The sequence below is a fragment of the Toxorhynchites rutilus genome, chromosome 1 (genome assembly GCF_029784135.1).
Source record: "Toxorhynchites rutilus septentrionalis strain SRP chromosome 1, ASM2978413v1, whole genome shotgun sequence".
Taxonomy (NCBI): domain Eukaryota; kingdom Metazoa; phylum Arthropoda; class Insecta; order Diptera; family Culicidae; genus Toxorhynchites; species Toxorhynchites rutilus.
The window spans coordinates 39692174-39711946 of NC_073744.1; the positions used below are offsets into that span (position 1 = coordinate 39692174).

Consider the following 19773-nt stretch of genomic DNA (forward strand, 5'->3'; position numbering starts at 1 on the left):
CGTGAGCAAAATCAAACTTTTATAATGCCTTTTTAGCGAAAGAGCGAGTACATATTTGGTTTCAGACGATTTATGGTAGGTTAAGAGTTTAAAGTAACACGGAAGAAAAAAAAATCAAGTCCATTAGCATTTATGAAGATTCGTACATGTAAACGTCGTTGTATAATAATGTAATCGGATTCAATATTCCACACAGAAAGTTACAATCTCACACATACATTATGGGTTAACATTATGTTTCGACATAAAAATAAATATAATTCCGGCGCAATAGTGAAAGAAACTTCCCGAGTGTGACGAGAACCCAGAATCAACTGCAACGTGACACAAAACAAATACTAAAGCAGCGCGCTCATGTGTGTTGTTGTTGATAATGATTATACCAGCTCCGGTGCTAAATAACATTGTGAAAGGCGAATAAAGTTAGTGCGTGTGGCGAACACAAAGGTGGAAGTGGATTTGAAATTTATGTTAAACTATCCGAGGCTGGTGGAGCAATCGCCGGAGGTTACGCGGGGATTAGCGCTCTTCTATTGTCGACTCGGGTATAATCGTTCTGGGTAAAACTTAATGGTTTGGATAGCAGAGATTCACTCGGAATTGCAACTTCGTTCTTTGATGTTACTTCACGATTCTTATGAGGACTTGTTTGCGATTCCACTCAAGGTGTAACCTATTCGCTATGGTTGACATTCACAGTACAACATGGAAGAAAATCCTCATACATAATTCCAATTTCTCACTTCAGAAGAAGGAATTACAAACTTGTTTTTTTTCTTATGGTAAATCGATAACCACTGTATTCTATCCATCGTATTCTTAATCAGTCTTGTAAGCTTCCCGGGGAATCCGTTTTCGTTCATGACTCTTCATAGAACTTTTAGTGTTATTGAATCAAATGTGCATTCAAAGTCGATGGTGCGTTAAAACACAGCATTTCTAGAAGATCTGTCGCAAGGATAAAATATGATCAGTAGTCGACCGACCTTTGACGAAGCCTGCCTGATAACCTCTAACGAATCTGTTTGGAAGTGGCGATAGACGATAGAAGACGATTTGGAAAAACAATTTAGATACATTTAGGTAGTTTTGCACGAAAGTTTTCACAGTCTAGGTTGTCGCCTTTCTTGAAGTAAGGCCAAATAACCCCATCTTTCCACTCCTTCGGTAGCTGTTCTGTTTCCCAAATTCTGACAATCAATCGATGCAGATAATTTAACAACTTTAGCGGGCTCATCTTCACAAGTTCCGCTCTGATACCATCTTTCCCAGTTGATTTGTTGTTCTCAAGCTGATTGATAGCATTCTTGACTTCACCTATCATTGGGGGTGGTACATCTTCATTACTTACGGCACCAACGTAATCGCTTCTATCGTTATCTTAGTCCTCCGCCTGTACACCATTCAGGTGTTCATCGAAGTTCCACCTTTCAGTGACTTCACGTTCGTTCGTAAGGTTGGTAAACGACTGGACTAAGCGTACCATCGGTAGTATGCGTTCCTGCAGGCAACATATAAACCCCCTTCGTAGTCTTTAGCTTCTTGTCCAGACCTTCCATCCCTTCCTCCCCACGGTGCCGGCTGGGGTACGAATGACCATAGTGAAGATCGGGTAACTGACAGGGAAGTGGACCGAGCGTGTTCACCATGGAAGTGCGGCTCAAAATAGCGTCTGTTCCGCATGTCAAGGGACTCTAAATAGAGCTGTCCACAATGGTCCTCCGGTGAGACAGGGGGTTGGTGCAAACCCTGCAAGCCATCCGTAAAAATGAAACAAAGAAATTCGAGACAGGACAATCGGACTAGACTCACGCTTAGAACACGGACTAGAGATTGGAAACTCAGGATCTGCAAATCTCTCAACTTTCTTACGAGTACCCGAATTCTTTCGGAAATATTGAGAGCCCGCAATTTCAACGTCGTAGCGCTGCAGAAGGGGTACTGGAAAGGTTCGATGGTGCGATCGTTTCAAGGTGGTTATACCATCTACCAGAGCTGCAGCAACACACATGAGCTGGGTACAGCTTTCATCGTGATGGGGGAGTTGCAAAAACGGGTAATTGGCTGGTGGCCGATTCCACTTCAGCATTATCAACGCTTACCCATCCCCATCTAGCTAGCACCGATGACAATAAAGAAGAATTCTACGCGCAGAGCGTGAATATGATCGCTCAAAACATGACATCAAAATCGTCATCGATGATTTGAACGCTCAGGTCGACCAAGAGAAGGAGTTCAAACCGGCAATTGATAGGTTGAGGATCCATCCGCGAACCAACGAAAACGGCCTTAGGCTTATCGATTTCGTTGCCTTCAAGAACATGGCAATACGTAGCACCTTCTTCCAGCATCCAATTACGTTAACTTTGGAGATCACCTCAGCAAATAGAAACATAAATAGTCCACATTTTTATCGACGTCCGGTACTTCTCGGTTATCATCGACGTTAGAACCTATCGTGGCGCTAACATCGATTCAGACCACTACCTGGTGATGATCTAACTGCGGTCTGAACTGTAAGTCGTCAATAACATAATACACCAGCGCTCACCACGGTACCGCATACGACGACTGCAGGAGCCGAACGTTGCTGCAACGTTCTCGCAGCGTCTTGAAGCTGCGTTACCGGGGGTAGACGAATTGGATGTTGCTCCTCTCGGTGAATGCGGAAACACCTTGAAAGCAGCAATTAGCAGCGCAGCAGAGATCGTCATCAGGTATGAACAACGAGGACAATGGAACGAATGGTGTGACGAGTGCCGAGCGCTTCTGAACGAGAAGGATGTAGCACGCGCAGCTACATTCATAGAACACTACAACTCTATAATCAATATGGCAAATAGTGTGTTTAGCTTTGTCAAACGCTTCTCACATAACTTCCAGGACCCATACACAATCAAGTTTTTGTATATCACATACGTAAGGCCCATTCTGAAATACTGTAACATCGTTTGGAACCCGTATATGGTCGTACATGAAGAACGCATTGAGTCAGTCCAGAAACAGTTTCTCTTATTTGCACTCCGTAAGTTGAACTGGACCTCATTTTCACTTCCTTCATATGAAGCACGTTGCATGCTCATAAACATCCGAGCACTAAAGAAACGCCGTAAATTTGCAATGCTTTCCTTTGTTAATGATCTAATTTTGCAACGAGTACAATCAGCTGAATTACTAGAAAAAATAATGTATGTTTCGATGTACCTGGGCCTCAACTAAGAACATTTGTTTCTAATCAAAACACCCAGAACAAATTATGCGAACAACGCTCCTATTAATCGTATGATGCGTATATACAATCAGCACTGCGAGTTAATTGACACAACAATGAATAAAAAACAGCTTAAAAGAAAGATGAACCGTAGGAATAATATTTAACTTAAGAAAGCATTGTAACATTAATATATAACTATGTAGTCTACATTTGTTTGACGAAAATGAATAATGCTGCAATGAGCGACTCGACAAAAAGTGGAACGATGCAGACTGAAATGCAAGCAGCAAACACATCTCTTCCGGGAAAAAGTGTCGCCTAGGAGAGGAAGAGTGTGAACTGATGGAGCTGCTTTATCATTCTCGAAAAACGCGAAAGTTCTTCAAGAAACTAAACGCCTCGCACAAAGGCTTTGTGCCGCAATGAGCAGGAACAAAGAAGGAGGAGGAATCTTGATGAACGAACGCAAGGTGATCGAAAGGTGGAGGCAGCACTACGATGAACACCTGAACAGCTCGCAGACAGGAAATCAAGACGGGGTTGATGAGGACTACACCGGTGCAATGAACAACGACGACGTATCGCCCCCGACAATGGGTGAAGTTAAGGAGTCCATTAATCAACTAAAGAACCACAAAGGAGCTGGTAAGGATGGCCTCGAAGCAAAGCTCTTCAAGAGACCAAATTTTTACACTGCGGCAGACTCTCCAACAGTGCCGCGGATATCAGGTCCCTACGCACAACATCTTCGTCGATTTCAAGGCCACATATGATACAATCGACCGACGGCAGTTATGGAGAATCATGGACGAACACGGCTTCCCCCGAAAGCTGACAAGACTGATTCAGGCAACGATGAATGGTGTGCGGTGCAGTGTACGGATCTCAGGTGAACTGTCAGAATCGTTTGAGATTCACAGGGGACTTCGACAAGGCGATGAACTCTCTTGTCTTCTCTTCATTTTGGCGCTGGGATGTGTTATGCGAGGCGGGCTTCAACATGCGACACATGCAACACGATTTTCAACAAATTTAGTCAGTTTATCTGCTTCGTCGACGACGTGGACACAAGCGACGATGGCGGATTTGTATATCCGACTAAAACCCGAAGCAGGGCTGATTGGGTTTGGGACCAATGCGTCTAAGACTAAATACATGGTTACAAGAGGGATTGTTCGCAACAGAGTGTTTCCTGGTAGTAGTTTTGTGGTCGACGACGACGAGCTCGAGGTGGTAGAAGAATTTGTCTACCTTGGATCGTTGATAGAAACTGACAACAACAACAGCCATGAAATTCAAAGACGCATAGTCAATGGAAGTTGCGCCTACTATGGGCTCCGCAAATTCATTAGGTCCAACAAACTCCGACCCCGTACGAAGTGTACCATGTCCAAATCCTTGATTCGACCGGTTGTTCTCTACGAGCACGAAGCATGGACAATGCTCGAAGAGGACTCACAACCACTTGGTGTTTTCGAACGCCGAGTGTTCAGAACAATATACGGTGGAGTATAGGAAAACGGAGTATGGAGAATGAACCACGAATTGGCGCAACTTTATGGCGAAGCTAGCATTCAGAAAGTCGCCAAGGCTGGATGAGTGCGAAGGGCAGAGCATGTTGCAAGATTGTCAAACAGCAGTCCAACAAAGGCGGTGTTCGCATCGAATCCGGTAGAAACAAGAAGGAGAGGATCCCAGCGTTACGTAGTTTGTATTTACGTAGTATTACGCCTTATTGAAACGGTATGTAGGGGTAGTGGGGGCAAAGTGGTCACCTGCTTGTTTGGTAGTAAGACTATTGACTATAGATGCCGTATTGATAGTCACTTTTTTTCGAGATAACACCAGATCTCGACGTTTTATGTATTTTAAAGTCATTTGGCATCGAAAAAAAAATCGATTTTCATTAGAAATTTTTTTTTTTCGAGGATCAAAAAATCAAAACTTTAAGAATTCTGATGCACCCCCAAATCATGTCCGATTGAGCTGAAAGGGCATGGCCGGGTAAGGGAGTAAAAAGTGCCCCCTAACCAAATCACCAGCTGTACGGAAAATATTGTATAGGATATTAAATAAGAAATTTTGACGGTTTATTTGAACCCCTATGTGGTTTAACATAGGATCTATAGTAAAAATGTACTGTTTCGTTTATTTCACACCATCCTCAAAAGCTTTGAGATAAAAATTTACTGAAATACTGAATGTGCATCTTACTACGGTGTATCAAGAAAAATTATCAAGAAAAAGTTCATCAAAAATTTTAGTACTAAAAAAAATATTGAAATTTTGAAAAAAAATTTTTTTTCAGATTTAGAGAAACTAAACCAGAAACCAAATCGCCAGTTGTATGGAAAATATTGTATAGGGTACTAAATAAAACATTTTGGCAGTAGTACCATATATTTGAATCCTTATATGGTACACCATAAGATCTATGATGAAAAATGCACCTTTTCGTTTTGATTCACGCTATTCTCAATAGCTTTGAGACAAAAATATAAAAAAAATACTGAAAGTACATCTTACTAAGGTGTATCGATCAATATTTTCGAACAATTTTTTCATCAGAAAATCAAATACTGAAAGAAATTTTAAATTAATTTTTAATTTTATTTTAAATAGAATTTTATTTATTTTTATTTTGAGATTCAGTACTAGTCTACTCTGTATTTAAATTTCTTCCTACGTCTATTTTAGGTATATGTGATTTCTTTCAGAATTTTTAGAGTGTTTTTCGCGGTACAAAAAAAAGTATATATATTTTCAGGCATTAGGAAATTTTGAAAAAAAATTGCTTTGAGACCCAATTTTACTCTAATTTAAATTCGTTCGTATGTGTTGTTTTTTTTCCACATGAAGCGTAATTTTTTCTTGAATTGTAAAGGGGATTGCGCGAAAAAAAAATTTTTGGCATTTTTAATTTATTTTGAATTTAGAGATCCATTACTGCTCTAATATTTCTTTAAATTTGCATTGCGCTGTACAATTGTATTTCTCGTATCTTAAAATATATGAGATTATCTTTATATTGGATTTAGATGGTTTACCAAATTCATAGGAGTCAGCAGTACGATAGAGCTCTGTGAAAAAAAATTAAGTCCTTGTGGAAAGATCATTCGGATTAATGAGAAGAACACTTTAAAAAATCCGAATTGTTTTTATTTTTTTATTTAAATCATACAAAAACCACGAATACAATAAAATAATCGATTTAAAAAAAAATTAAAATAATAATGCAGACGATGAAGAAAATTATGTTTGTGTCTCGCAATGCTTTTAAAAATTCAGGAAAAAATACGCCACATGTAGAAAAAAGACACACACGAACGCATTTAAATAAAAATTAGAGCAGAAGTGGGTCTCAAAGTTATATTTTTTTCAAAATTTCGAAATATCAGAAAATATATAAAATTATTTTGTACAGCGTATTTAAATTTTATTAGATTTTTTGGTGATAAAATAGTTTGAAGATATTTATTGATACACCTTAGTAAGATGTACTTCAGTATTTTCTCATATTTTTGTCTCAAAGCTATTGAGAATGGCGTGAAAAAAACGAAAAGGTGCATTTTCGCCACAGATCCTATGGTGTACCATAAATCAAACATATGGTACTACTGTCAAAATGTTTTATTTAGTACACTATACAATATTTTCCATACAGCTGGTGATTTGGTTTGGGGCACTTTTTAATCCCTTAGCCAGCCAGAACCTTTGGAATTAAAAAAAATGTTTTTTTGAACCGCGCAACACTGAAAAAATCACACATATCTAGAAAATCCGTAGCAACACATTTAAATATGAATTAGAGTAGTACTGAATCTCTAAATCAGAAAAAAATCAAAATCTCAATATTTTTTTAGTACTTCAATTTTTTTGACAATTTTTCTTGATACACCGTAGTAAGATGCACATTCAGTATTTTTTTCAAATTTTTATCTTTTAAGCTTTTGAGGATGGCATGAAATAAACGAAAAAGTACGTTTTTCACTATAGATCCTATGTTAAACCACATAGGGGTTCAAATAAACCACCAAAATTTATTATTTAATATCCTATACAATATTTGCCATACAGCTGGTGATTTGGTTTGGGGACACTTTTTACTCCCTTACCCGGCCAGACCCTTTTTGGCACGGGTCATTTTTTTTGGGCCAATAAACAAAATGTACATGGTTGGTTCTTTAAATTTGACATGACCATTTTCGCGACCACCCTAATGTATATTAACCTTCTTCCTAATTATTCGCCGCATACACAATCAAAGCAAACTTCCATTGACCATGTACTGGTCGGGAATCGTAAATCACATTTCATTCGGGTCACTTACCGATGCTGTAACGCCTCCCAACACGGCAAAGTTCCGCTTGTGCTTCCCGGCCGCTTTGTAGCGTGCGTGAATCTTACGGCCCACCCAGACGGGAATTCCTAAAATGTATGACAAAGAATCAATGAAGTGCAAACATTCGTGACCACACAGGAACCCATCCGACACTAACCTATAATCATCGCGGGCACCGCAATGCCGGCCACCAGGGCGATTCCCAGCGGTGCTCCCACCAGTGTGCCCAGCTGCCAGAGCAGTTTCTTCTTCCGCGACCAGGGCTTCTTGCCCCAGAAGGTACAGCCGGAGGGGCTCAGATAGTGCAGGTCACTGATCTCCTTCATGCACAGCCAGCAGAACTCCGAGCCGCAGATGGCACAAACCATGTGGTTGCACGAGCCGTCGTCCATCTTCACGATGAGTACCTGGCAGCGGGGACACGGCTTAATGTCGTCCTCTGGAGGGTGACGCAAAAGAGGGGCAAGAATTATAATTAGTTGCGCTGATACCAAGGGGGTCAGTAATGTTGTATTCGTGCCATGAGATGGGTGAAAGGTGAATGGGGGTCGATAGAGCATGCATCGAGAAATGGTTTAAAAACTGTAAACTGCAGTGAATTTGAAAAAAAAAACTGAAAATCTTCATCACGGGAGCAATACAAGTAAGTTTTGACGTGCATTCATTCTTCCCAACAGGGAATGTTTCAATACATTATTGTGTGGGTTTCCCTTAAGTTGGCAATAATTGAGTCATTTTCGAGTCAATCAATCAATTAGCACCCCTCCGAAGGGTCGCTTGAGGATGTGTAAACTACAGATATACGATAAGGTAAGTGCACTTGTGCGATAATTGAACTGACGCAACTTCAAGGTGCGTTGGGTTAATTCCTACACCGTGATGAATGGTGCCGTAATGCATTTTGTGTCTATGAGCTTTTAAGGCAAAAAGGCATGCATCTATCAATGGACCATCAAACGCGCGTGTATTATGAGTGGAGGGTTGACGAGAGATGAAAAATATAACCCACAACATGAAACAACTCTTACTATGGTGTGAATCTTGACTTATACTACCGGACGGTGCCCTGGTGGGACTCTGGCGGGACGCTCGGGCCGCATCGCACGTTTGATCCGGATGCCACTCGGCCTTGCAGTGGTAGCAGAACTGGACATCACAGCCGGGTCGCTCACAGCGTATCCTTGGGCAGGAGGCGCACCCACTGGCGACCACCGCGTAGCTGCAGTCAGGTCCCGGGCACCAGCGGGAGTCCGGATCGGCTAGCAGTACCCGGCGCACCATAAAGTCTTCGTATTTGGTTATGGCAGCGGGATAGGCCCGAAGCAGCGCCTGGATGTCAGTCGGGTGCATCGATTCGGGACACTGGGGGCAACTGATGTCCGTCCGACTTTCGGAGATTTCGATCATCAAGTAGTTCTCCAGGCAGCCTCGGCAGGCGTTGTGCTTACAGTTCAGCAGCGAGTAAAACTCCTCCCCGGCCGGGAGAGTATCGTAACACAGCGGACATTCCTCCGGCGAGGAGGAAGAAGCGGAGGACGATTTGGCCGTTAAACCAGCCGGCCCCAGGGCGGAAGCGCTTTTGCTGTGCAGACTGTTCGATGACTTATGACTATTTGGCGTAAGTTTAGAGGTGGAATTGCCTCGGTCCAGGTTGCCCGGTGAATTGGCTGAATGTTGCGAAGTAGAGTCGGTGTTGTGCTGTTGAGAATAGAAAGAGAGAGAGAAAACAAATGTACAGTTAACAATTAGTTCAAGGCCAGTGGAGAAATAGCGCATCGCGCAACATTAATGGTGAGTAAAGCGGGCCTCATTCCGTCTAAATGGCGTGGCGTGAAAACATAAAACTCGCAATTTATTTGTACATATAATCGGGGTAATACCGATATGGCCGGACTGAAACGGACTCGATGATAGCGCATCAAAAAAAAAAAAAATTGAATGACAAAGGGCGCCGAGGGCGGCGTGTTTCATGCATAGAAACATTGGCCGGACGTCAACCAGGCTGTCCACAGTTTATTCGTCATTGGGTAATAAATATGATTCTATTTGTTTATGAACAGAGGGAGTTAGGTAAACATTAATTTTAAGCACTGAACGTAATTTGTGCAAAAACAAATCACATTTCTTGGTTCAAGCAAGCGAGTCGTTGATCTCATCATATCCAGCCAAGGTCGTTCACTCCGTTCCTCCGCGATACCGAACGACCATGAAGAAGGATCCCACCTTTGATAGCCGGACACAGGCGGGATGCCAAGCACCGCACTTCTGATTCAATTCAAGAATTTCCGACCGACGCAAACCAGACTATCTACTGCATCGAATAAATATAAATAAATACATATCTCTCCACTTCTTGGCAAGTCAATGCGCGCTGATACATATTCACACACGTTTCACGCATTAATTGTTCATTCATCGACGGGTGGTGACGATGAGGGCGATGATATTGAGGAAAAAAGAGAAGAACACCCGCGATTGACGTCGGATAGCTAAGGGCTAATAATATTCGTTCGGCAGATGGGAAACCACTTTACACTGGATGTGACAGGTTAATGGCTGAATTAATTATCGTTGTGACATAATCGCGGCGAGTGAAGCAACCTCAGTCGTTTGTTTGGGGCCACGTGGATCACAGCGATTTATTTAACTGTGTTTAAGATAAATCACCGGTATGATTTTTAGAGTGCTGTAAAGCTATATTCCACGAAACTAAAAATATAACGACCGCTACCAGGAGTAACTACATATTACAACGTCGTGAATAATTTCGCAGGGCCGGATGCGCTTCCTTCCCAAACTCGAATTCGTACCCTACCTACAAATCTCTTTTACCTTCATTTGAAACAACCAAGTGTCAACGAAATGGGATTGAATCGATGATCCAAGTTTTACCAGGATAATGACACAACCACAACCTCCCGACATAAATCTCATTGAAAACTGTGGGAGTATCTAGGCAGAAAAGTTAGAAACCATAAGATATCTAACAAAAACGACCTGAAAAAACACTTGATGGATGGATGGATGAATATTCCTCCCAGATATATCAAAAATCTCGTAGGAAACCTTCCGAAAAGGCAAAAAACAGTTGAAATGAACAAGGGTTACCACAAAAAAATTGAATCATAAAATTGATCAACACTTTCGAAATCGACTTCGCATCATTTAAAATACCGTACGAATACATTCGCCATTCTTGGAGAACCTAAAACCATAATTCTGCAAACAGATAGCAAAACTTTTCACTCTCATATGGCTTTATCTAAATAAGTAGAATGTTGTGAAAGCTTGTCCCAAAAAGCTAGCTTAAATATCTCTCACGAGACCGTTCGTCATATTTTGGTTGATGTTTTGAGCATGAGTAAAATCGCAGCACGACTAGTGCCAGAAGAGATCAATTTTCTTCAAAAAAAACCGAAAAAAACACGTCAAAATCGGTCGAAAGTGAAGGTAGTGCCGACTGTATTTTTTCGATATTCTGGCACGAATATGATCAACCAAGCACCGTGCTGTTCAGGTATGACCGCATGACTTTTTCCTATTTTCGAAACTCAAATTACGTAGGACCCGTTTTGATAGAATTGAAGACATAAAAACGAATTCACTGCGTGAACTGAAGACAGTTCCTGAATACAGCTACAAAAACTGTTTCGATGACGCTGTTCCTTGAAAAAAGTCGATTGCTTTAGAAGGGGCTTATTTTGAAGGTTATAATATAAATTTAGATGATGAATGAAATTTTTTCTTCAAAAACACAAATTCCCGGTGTATATTTGACAGAATGTATTTGGAGTGTTGCTGTCCTAGGGGCGTGCAAATCAGCCCATCTTGATGAACAGCTCAGTGTCGACGTCTGGTGGCGACTTTCAATTTGGGTGCCTAATTCGATAGTGTAAACTCTATCAGAATAGAAGACCCGGAGCCATTTTTATTTTTGTTAAAATTTGAATGAAAATTTTCACATCATGTTATTGAATTAATTGAAACACGCATTCTTGACTCTTATTTAACCATTTGTCTATACATGTCTATACACTGAGACTATTCATTATAATATAAAGTAAATTTTCTTATGATATTTTTTCACCGCCTACAAACAAAGTGTTTTTAATTTAAATAGAATACTAGTCTGACACAGAAGTTAATTTTCATTCATAATTTTAATTTCAAAAACGTATTCATTCTGCCTGAAAGTAAACAAAGCTCAATGTCGTCAACGCGAATATAACAGTTAAAAAGATGGGAAACCAATGAAACTGTACTGATGTCATAGCACGAAGAGCGAGAGGTGCTCAGTTCATTCGAGTGTTACAGCTCACACACTCTATGCAATTCTACAGCTCTTTTCCCTCCTAAATCATCATCAAGGTGAGCTGAAGAGATGTTTGCTTTTTTTTGCGAACTGTTCCGTGTCAGCTCATTTCAAGGATTCTTCGGAACAGCTGATGAGCGGATAACACATCTCTGGAAAAGACGACATTGTGTGTAATTTTCAACATGTTATCGATAAGATAAGTGTGTACACGAATAAGTCGGCTCAGTTACAACTGAAGCGCTTAAAAGCCTTCATAGAATAGATGGGATAAAAAAGAAATAGAATATAGAATCTCTAAAGTAAACTAGTGGGGCCGTGAGAATTTGTGAAAACCGAATTAAAGTTTTAAAAATGTATTATTTTTAGCGTAGGACTTTTTTTTAAAATTTTTCTAATGATGATTATGATAATTTACTAGAAGTCACTCTTAGAACACATTTTTTCGTTATATTAATTTTTAACAAAAAAATCAGAAAAACAGTTTCAAGAAGAAGAAAGGATGTTCTACATCGCATCATGACAGGTGATGAGAGAGGGATTTTTTGCAGCAGTCCAAAACGAAGAAAGATACGATTTGATAACACGCGAACAACGGCTACAATGCGAGCAAGGAAACGCGAAAGAGAATTTTACAGCCAAACAACGCTCGACCTCACTTTGTCAAACCTGTCAAACGCCACTTGGAAACACTCAAATGGGAAGACCTGCCTCGCAGTTCTACATAACCTGTACCGTCCGTGTGCTGTTGACATATGACGTGGCTGATCAACAGCAGTGTCTTAGAATATCTTAGAATATTGAAAAAAAGAACCAGGTTGTATCATCTAGAGCACCTATACTCAACCTGCGGCCCTCTGGGTTCTTCTGGTTGACCCGCCTGGTGTTATCGTGGAAATCTAAGAAATCATTACCAATATTTTGATGTAGGATTACGTCTTCCAGTAACGTTATCAAATCAGGAAACAGGGCACGCTTTTATGAAATAGTTTAAACGGTAATAACTACTCTTACTACAACCATATTTTGATGTTCGGCATACCAATAGAATCGGAAATTCTCTCAGATTTGTTTGATTATGCTCTACATTTCGATTCCCTATTTCATAAAAGTTTTAAATTACAGAGAGTTAGAAGCATTCCTACTTTCCTACACATTTGTTCTGTCCATGTTTGTACATACCTATTCGTACTGTCAATAACAAACAACTGATGTATCAGTTAGGCACATTATTTATATATGACTGCGAACCCGGCGTTCGTGAATCGCTCTCTCGAAATGTGAATGCTGCGTTCGTTCTACGGACGATATCGATAGAGAAAACATTGCATTCTGAGCTTCGCCTGTTTTTTTATTTTTTGAGTATAAACAACCAATCGTTGAATCGTAAAGTAGTTAAAAAGTTATGAATTTTTAAGAAACGCCATTTTTGAAAAAAAAGGGAAAAAAATGATTTTTCGGACCACCCTAAAATTGAAATGGTTACCCTAACTACAAAAACTAAAAAAATACGGGTCTAGTATTTTGCGATAAGAAACAAAACTACCACTTTTCACGAAATTGTGAGGACCACTATGTCGGTTTGGTATGGAATGACTGAACATAGAAAACCATATTTACAGATTTTGAGGATTTCTATATTTTGCTTGAAAGTTTATTGATGTTTGTTTGGAAAGCCTTGCCGCTACTACCTGGGTGACTGATAAATCATGAATGACTCATTGGTGACTTTGAAATGATTCCAGGTTAAAGATGGCGTCTTATTGCAGCGCATTTCAAGCCGGATGTGAAGAAGGTATTTTTTAGAGTTCTATCAATTGAGTTGTGTACTTTGGTGAAAAAAAGAATGTGAAAATATATTCCAAAGTTGCCGTTCTGTGTTTTTGTGGGCTTCGAGGATTTAATTTTGCTAAAATATACTAAGAATCTATTTGGATATTCAATAAGTTCAGTGTTCCAATGTCGCTCTAGACAGCGAGCAATCAACAAATACATGTTACCACTGGAGTACTAGAGTACTACTATAGTGCACGAACTGATGTTTTATTGCATTTATTCATCGGTCCTTGCCAATGCTAGCAAATGTTTGTAGTAAAGAATTTCGTTCTTAAATTTCAATGACGTTTGCTCTCGCCGACAATAATAACGTGTCCTGGACACCATCCTTCTTTATATTTTTTCTGCGGCCCGCGACACCATGATTAGCGGCCCCTATGCCCCTAAGTAGGTTGAGTACCGCTGATCTAGAGGGTAAAAACGCCAGAGCTCGATGATGCAAGAAATCACGCTCGATTTTATTCAGCGAGATGGTAAGAAAGGCAGATATCTCATCTGAATTACAAAGGTTTTCAATACAACGAAGTCTGAAAAGCTGAGCTTACCAAAAATGATTTGATGTGATGAAATCACTGATCAGCAGTTCCGCTCATATGAAGTAATAAAAAATGACTTGATTCGTGGATAATCAAATTTCAAAAGGCGAGAGCTTTTACCGTTGTTATTCGAGTTCTGCCAGAAAAATGAGAAAATTTTGTAGGTAGCGTTAAGCAATATTTTGAATAACTCATTTGTAACCATTTTTCACAATAATGTTGCATTTTCATGAAAAATGAGAACTTGCGGACCTAATGCAGGGTCTTTCAGAATAATCGCTCACGCAACAAATTTTAATAACTTCTACAAAAGTGAACCGATTTTTATTTTTGAAAAACGAAAATAAAGCTTATTTTAGGACGTTTTCGATGTGACCATCCCTTTTTTCGATAACGCGTTTTAAACGGTGAACAAAATTCTTCATGCACAACTCCAACATTACCACTTCGTTGCTGTTGAAAATCCGAGTTATGTCTTCATAAGGTTCCTCCAATTTGTGTGGCTTTTTAACATAGCAACGGTCCTTCACGTACCCCAGGGGAAGTAACCGACGACGAGAAATGTTGAAATTCCATAGGAGGACAAAGTATCATTAAGGCTTCGGTTGCTCGAGTAATACGATTTCACTAAAAATACACATTCTTGTAAAGTGTACATCTTGACACAAAAAACCCATCCGATAAGACTGAACAAGTAGCCGAAAATCATCGTCCCGAAGTGGGGAATGCAGTGCTACCATCGACGGAGCGAAAAAATTTTTTATAAGGAGCTATTCGATTTTTTTTGCGTGAACGTTTACTCTGAAAGACTCTGTATCACACCTAATATCTATATTCAGCCATTCCATATCAAACCGATATAATGTTTCTCAAATTTTCGTGAAAAGTGAGATTTTTTTTCTTTACTAGCTGACCCGGCAAACTTCGTTCCGCCCAAAATGGTTCTTTTTTCTGTTTTTTTCTCCCTTACATGAAATACTTATTTGATACAGAAAATATACTAAAATTATGACATCTCAAATATGCTTGATTAGTTCTCGGGAAATGCAAAAATTTGTGTTTCATTTGTATGACAGTCTTCCCTTAACGAGAGGAAAGGAGTGTCGCACCACAATAAAAATATTTCTCGTCCCTTAAACCTCCATATGCCAAATTTGGCTTGCTTACTTCTCGAGTTATGTGACCTCGAAACACCGTCGAACACCATAGAAACGTATCGTGCTCTCTAAAACATCCATATGACAAATTTGATTCCGTTTGCTTGATTAGTTCGTGAGTTTGGCTGAAATTTGTGTTTATTTTGTACGGCAACCCCCCTTTAAAGAGAGGGGAGGAGTGTCGAATCACTATAAAAACATTTCTTACCCCCTAAAACCTCCACATGCCAAATTTGGTTCCATTTGCTTGCTTAGTTCTTGAGTTATGCAGAATGTTGTGCTTCTTTTGTGTGGCAGCCCCCCTTTAAAAAGAGGGGAGCAGTGTCGAATCACCATAAAAACATTTCTTAACCCCTAAAACCTCCACATGTCAAATTTAGTAAACGGAACCAAATTTGACATGTGGAGGTTTTAGGGGTTAAGAAATGTTGCTTAGTTCTTGAGTTATGCAGAGATTTGTATTGCTTTTGTATGGCAGCCCCCCTTTCAAGAGAGGGGAGGAGTGTCGAATCACCATAAAAACATTTCTTACCTCCTAAAACTTCTACATGCCAAATTTGGTTCCGTTTGCGTGCTTAGTTCTTGAGTTATGCAGAAATTTGTATTGTATGGCAGCCCCCCTTAAAGAGAGGGGAGGAGTATCTAACCACCATATACTCTTTTATTGAACCCTAAAACCTCCACATGCCAAATTTAGTTTCATTTGCTTGATTAATTCACAAGTAATGTAGAAATTCGTGTTTCATTTGTATGGCAGACACGAACCCACCGCCCCACCCCTTCCAGAGGGGAGAGGGGTTTCGAACTATCATAAGAACCTTCCCCGGCCCCAAAAACCCCTACATACCAATTTTCATGTCCATCGGTTCAGTAGTTTCCGGGTACATAAGAATCAGACAGACAGAAAGACAGAAATCCATTTATTTTTATTTTAAACGGTGTGCTGCCTCGATATTTGTGTGATCGAATTGAAAGAGGAAGTGATGTTCATAGATACAATACAAGAATCGCGAACGATGCTAGGACACCAAACTTTATGTTTACTAGGTCGCAGAAATCGTTGTTATATAAAGGTATAAATTTTTACAATTCGATGCCAAGAGAAATAAAACGTGCGGCAACAATGGCAGAGTTTAAGAAAATGTGTATTCCACACGTGAAATCTGTTTTGTGAACAGGTTTTTTACTTTGAAGAAAATTTTTCGTTAAATTATCTACTTATGTTTCCAATTGATTGAAATAACAAAATTTATTTACAGGTGTCATAAACTACCATGTTCGTCCTTCCGCGCGCGTTTGGTGGGCCTGGACTATGTTAATGATGAATACTGGTAGAAAACTGATGCACAATGAATTTGTTGTAGGGTCTGTAGTGGAAGCTGGAATGGGGATAGCTCATACAGGATTCTTGAAAACTGTCTTTTTATCAGATAGTTATATCAAGTATTTCTGAATTGTGGCAGATCTCTTTTATGTTCTAAGCAGAAACTATCAGACATTGGGTTCAATTCCGAATCAGTCAAGGATCTTCCCGGGTTGGAAATTTTCTTGACATGCCTTGAAAAAACGAATGAACATTATATATATATATATATATATATATACACATATATATATATATATATATATATATATATATATATATATATATATATATATATATATATATATATATATATATATATATATATATATATATATATATATATATATATATATATATATATATATATATATATATATATATGTGTATGTATGCGATAGATTGCAAAACATTAGACCCGTATTTTTTATTTTTCTCATATTAGGGTGTCTTTTAGGGTGGTTCAAAAAAAACAACTTTTTCCCTTTTTTACAAAGATGATTTTTTTTCAAAAATTGAACCAAAAATTGTTTTTTTTGGAAAGTGTAATATTTTTGCAAAGAAGACTAGTTCACTGCCATTAATTTGATATATGATCATTGAAATCTGTGTAGTAGTTTGAAAGTTATAATTTTTTGAAAAAAATCGTCTTTGGAAAAAAGGGAAAAAGTTGAAAAAAGTCATTTTTGGAAAAAAGAGGAAAAAGTTGATTTTTCGGACCTAAATTGAAAATGGTCACCCTAGTGAAAAAATAAAAAAAAAATACGGGTCTAATGTATACAAGGAAGAACAAAATTGCCACTTTTCACGAGAATCTGTCGACCACTATATCGGTTTGACATGGAATGGCTGTATTGCAATGTTGAGAAGGAGAAGTTTCTCAGAAGTGTAAGTGGCCTTGAAGCAGAATAAATTACAATACGTGACGACCTAAAACATGATTTTTTGGTTCAGTTTATTTTGTTTACTGTTGAAATTATCCTCAATCTGCCTGTCTCTATTTATTCAAGTTAGTTGATAATATCGCCTCGAATTTATGAAACGTTGCAGAAGATAATGTAAGTCAGTAACGAGTGAGAACCGTTTCATTCATAATTCATCGTTTCTCAGATATGATGTACTCTCGGCTGTTTTCTGCCGACGTAATAAATCGCAAGCGAGCAAGATTCTATCCTCTCCCTTACAAAGTAGGCTTCCAAAGAACTGAGATAGAGCATTGGTGTTCATAACTGTAAACAATATCGAGTGCCTTGGATAATTACATGAGAGCGTGCGAGAAAATCCATTTAATCGTCAATGGAAATCATTACCGATTTATGTATAGATTTTCCCATGAGCCACGAAAACGAACCAACACCACTCTACTGATCAATGTCAAAGTCAGTCTGTAAAGGATGATTTCATTGCGGGTTATTAATTTAGTGTTTATTTTAATTTCACCTTATTACTCCCACTGCTGGATGATCCGTTCTTGTCATGTTTACCGCTGTTGGCGCTTGGCCCGCTGCCATTTCCCTTCTCCACGTCGCACAGCCTCTGCCCAAGGGGAGGACTTCCTCTGGCCGCTCGTGCTCCCTGCAGCAGGAGTCTCCGCAGAGAAAAATCAAAATTAAACGAGTTGCGACTGGTTCGACGCATTTTCGTTCACTTCATGAACACTATAACAAAATTGGTAACTTCCAAAATGCACTACTCATCCACGAATTTTCCCTTCTATGTGCACACTGCCGATCTGGACTTGAACTGAGTTGGACTGAATTTTTCTCCCCTCACCGACAAACCAGCGGATAGACATTTGTTGACACCAGCTATTAGCTGCACATTTAACGCGACACTGTGGAGGACAAACAAAGTTGATTCGTTCGGATTTTTTTCTCCTCGGTCTCACTTTTTAGCAAACAGCTGACGCGGCGCCACGGCTATGCTGCTAATGTTCCCACGCGCGTTCTTCAGCGCGTTGTTCTGGTCAACAATAATGGCTGCAATAATAGTTATTAGCAGCATTACACGGTGGTTCCAATACACCTGCCTGCTTTCACATAGCCGCACTCATCCTCCTCCCCCACAACGACGTAGTAAGCTTCTTGAATTTTGTCTTCTGCACACACTTAACTGTTTTATGCACCACGCACACACGAATGTGCGAAAAAATGTGATAAACACCTCCGCTCAAGTAGTCGCACAAACAAGCTCTCTTCCGCGCTTGCTGATTGATTATGGCGCACACAAACACCCCACAAACGACGGTCGTGAAGAATAATCACACGTAACGCCAGTAGTAATGCAGCGTATTGTATAATACTGGTTGTTTTTTCCTATTTGTTGAGTTAAATGCAATTTATCCCGTGCACACACAAAGATAAGCTCTATTAAACTCGCCTCCGCCACGCGACACTAGGGGATGCTGCGCGATCGCAATCGCAGCCAACACTGTTGAGTTCGCTACGGCGGCGGCCTGGAGAGGAGTACTGAGTCCTTGCCGCAGTTCGCTGAATTGGTGATTCTGTGGAAACAAACAAAAGAAAAAAAGACAGCGTTTGAGAAGCGATTTATTTTCGTTTAGGCAGGGAATACATTGCGATTTGGATGAGGATTCCACCCGGTCTCGTTGGGTGTGAAAATATAAGCAAAAAATCTACAAACAATTTATTTTTTAAAGAATAGCGTACAATAATCAAATTTTATTATGTCACTTTAATCTTTAAATGTGACATGTCTTTCAGCTCTTCAGACAGCTCAGACCGTTCTTTTTATTTATGTTTTCAAAAAAGTTTAATAACCAGACTCAATTACTTATCATGTAACGTTTACAGAGTCAAATTTCATCTTAAAATAAAGCTTATTTCCTATATAATTAAGATCAACAATTTAGTAATAACTAAATCTAACACTAGATTGATTTGATTAGAATTCGGGACTAGGATGGAGCGAGTGAGGTAGTTTGGTTTGATGAGGAGGGAAGGATTCAAACAATGATACCATTTCTTTTGAGAAATTGGTAAAGCGGGAGCAT

General features: G+C 39.4%; 1 protein-coding gene across 4 annotated transcripts in view; it reads right to left on the bottom strand.

Annotated features, from left to right (window-relative positions):
* Positions 1 to 19773, bottom strand: part of LOC129771755 (E3 ubiquitin-protein ligase RNF19B-like) — a 115842-nt gene that overhangs the window by 35336 nt on the left and 60733 nt on the right. For 3 of the 4 annotated variants that reach the window (XM_055775765.1, XM_055775773.1, XM_055775778.1), the window contains 4 exons: positions 18201 to 19263; positions 8585 to 9254; positions 7714 to 7995; positions 7545 to 7642 (listed from right to left, as the gene is read on the bottom strand). In XM_055775765.1, the coding sequence (XP_055631740.1) occupies positions 7545 to 7642; positions 7714 to 7995; positions 8585 to 9254; positions 18201 to 18398 (1248 nt within the window). In that variant the 5' untranslated portion in view covers positions 18399 to 19263. The remainder of the gene's footprint in view (positions 1 to 7544; positions 7643 to 7713; positions 7996 to 8584; positions 9255 to 18200; positions 19264 to 19773) is intronic. The other variant, XM_055775788.1, reaches the window with a different exon arrangement.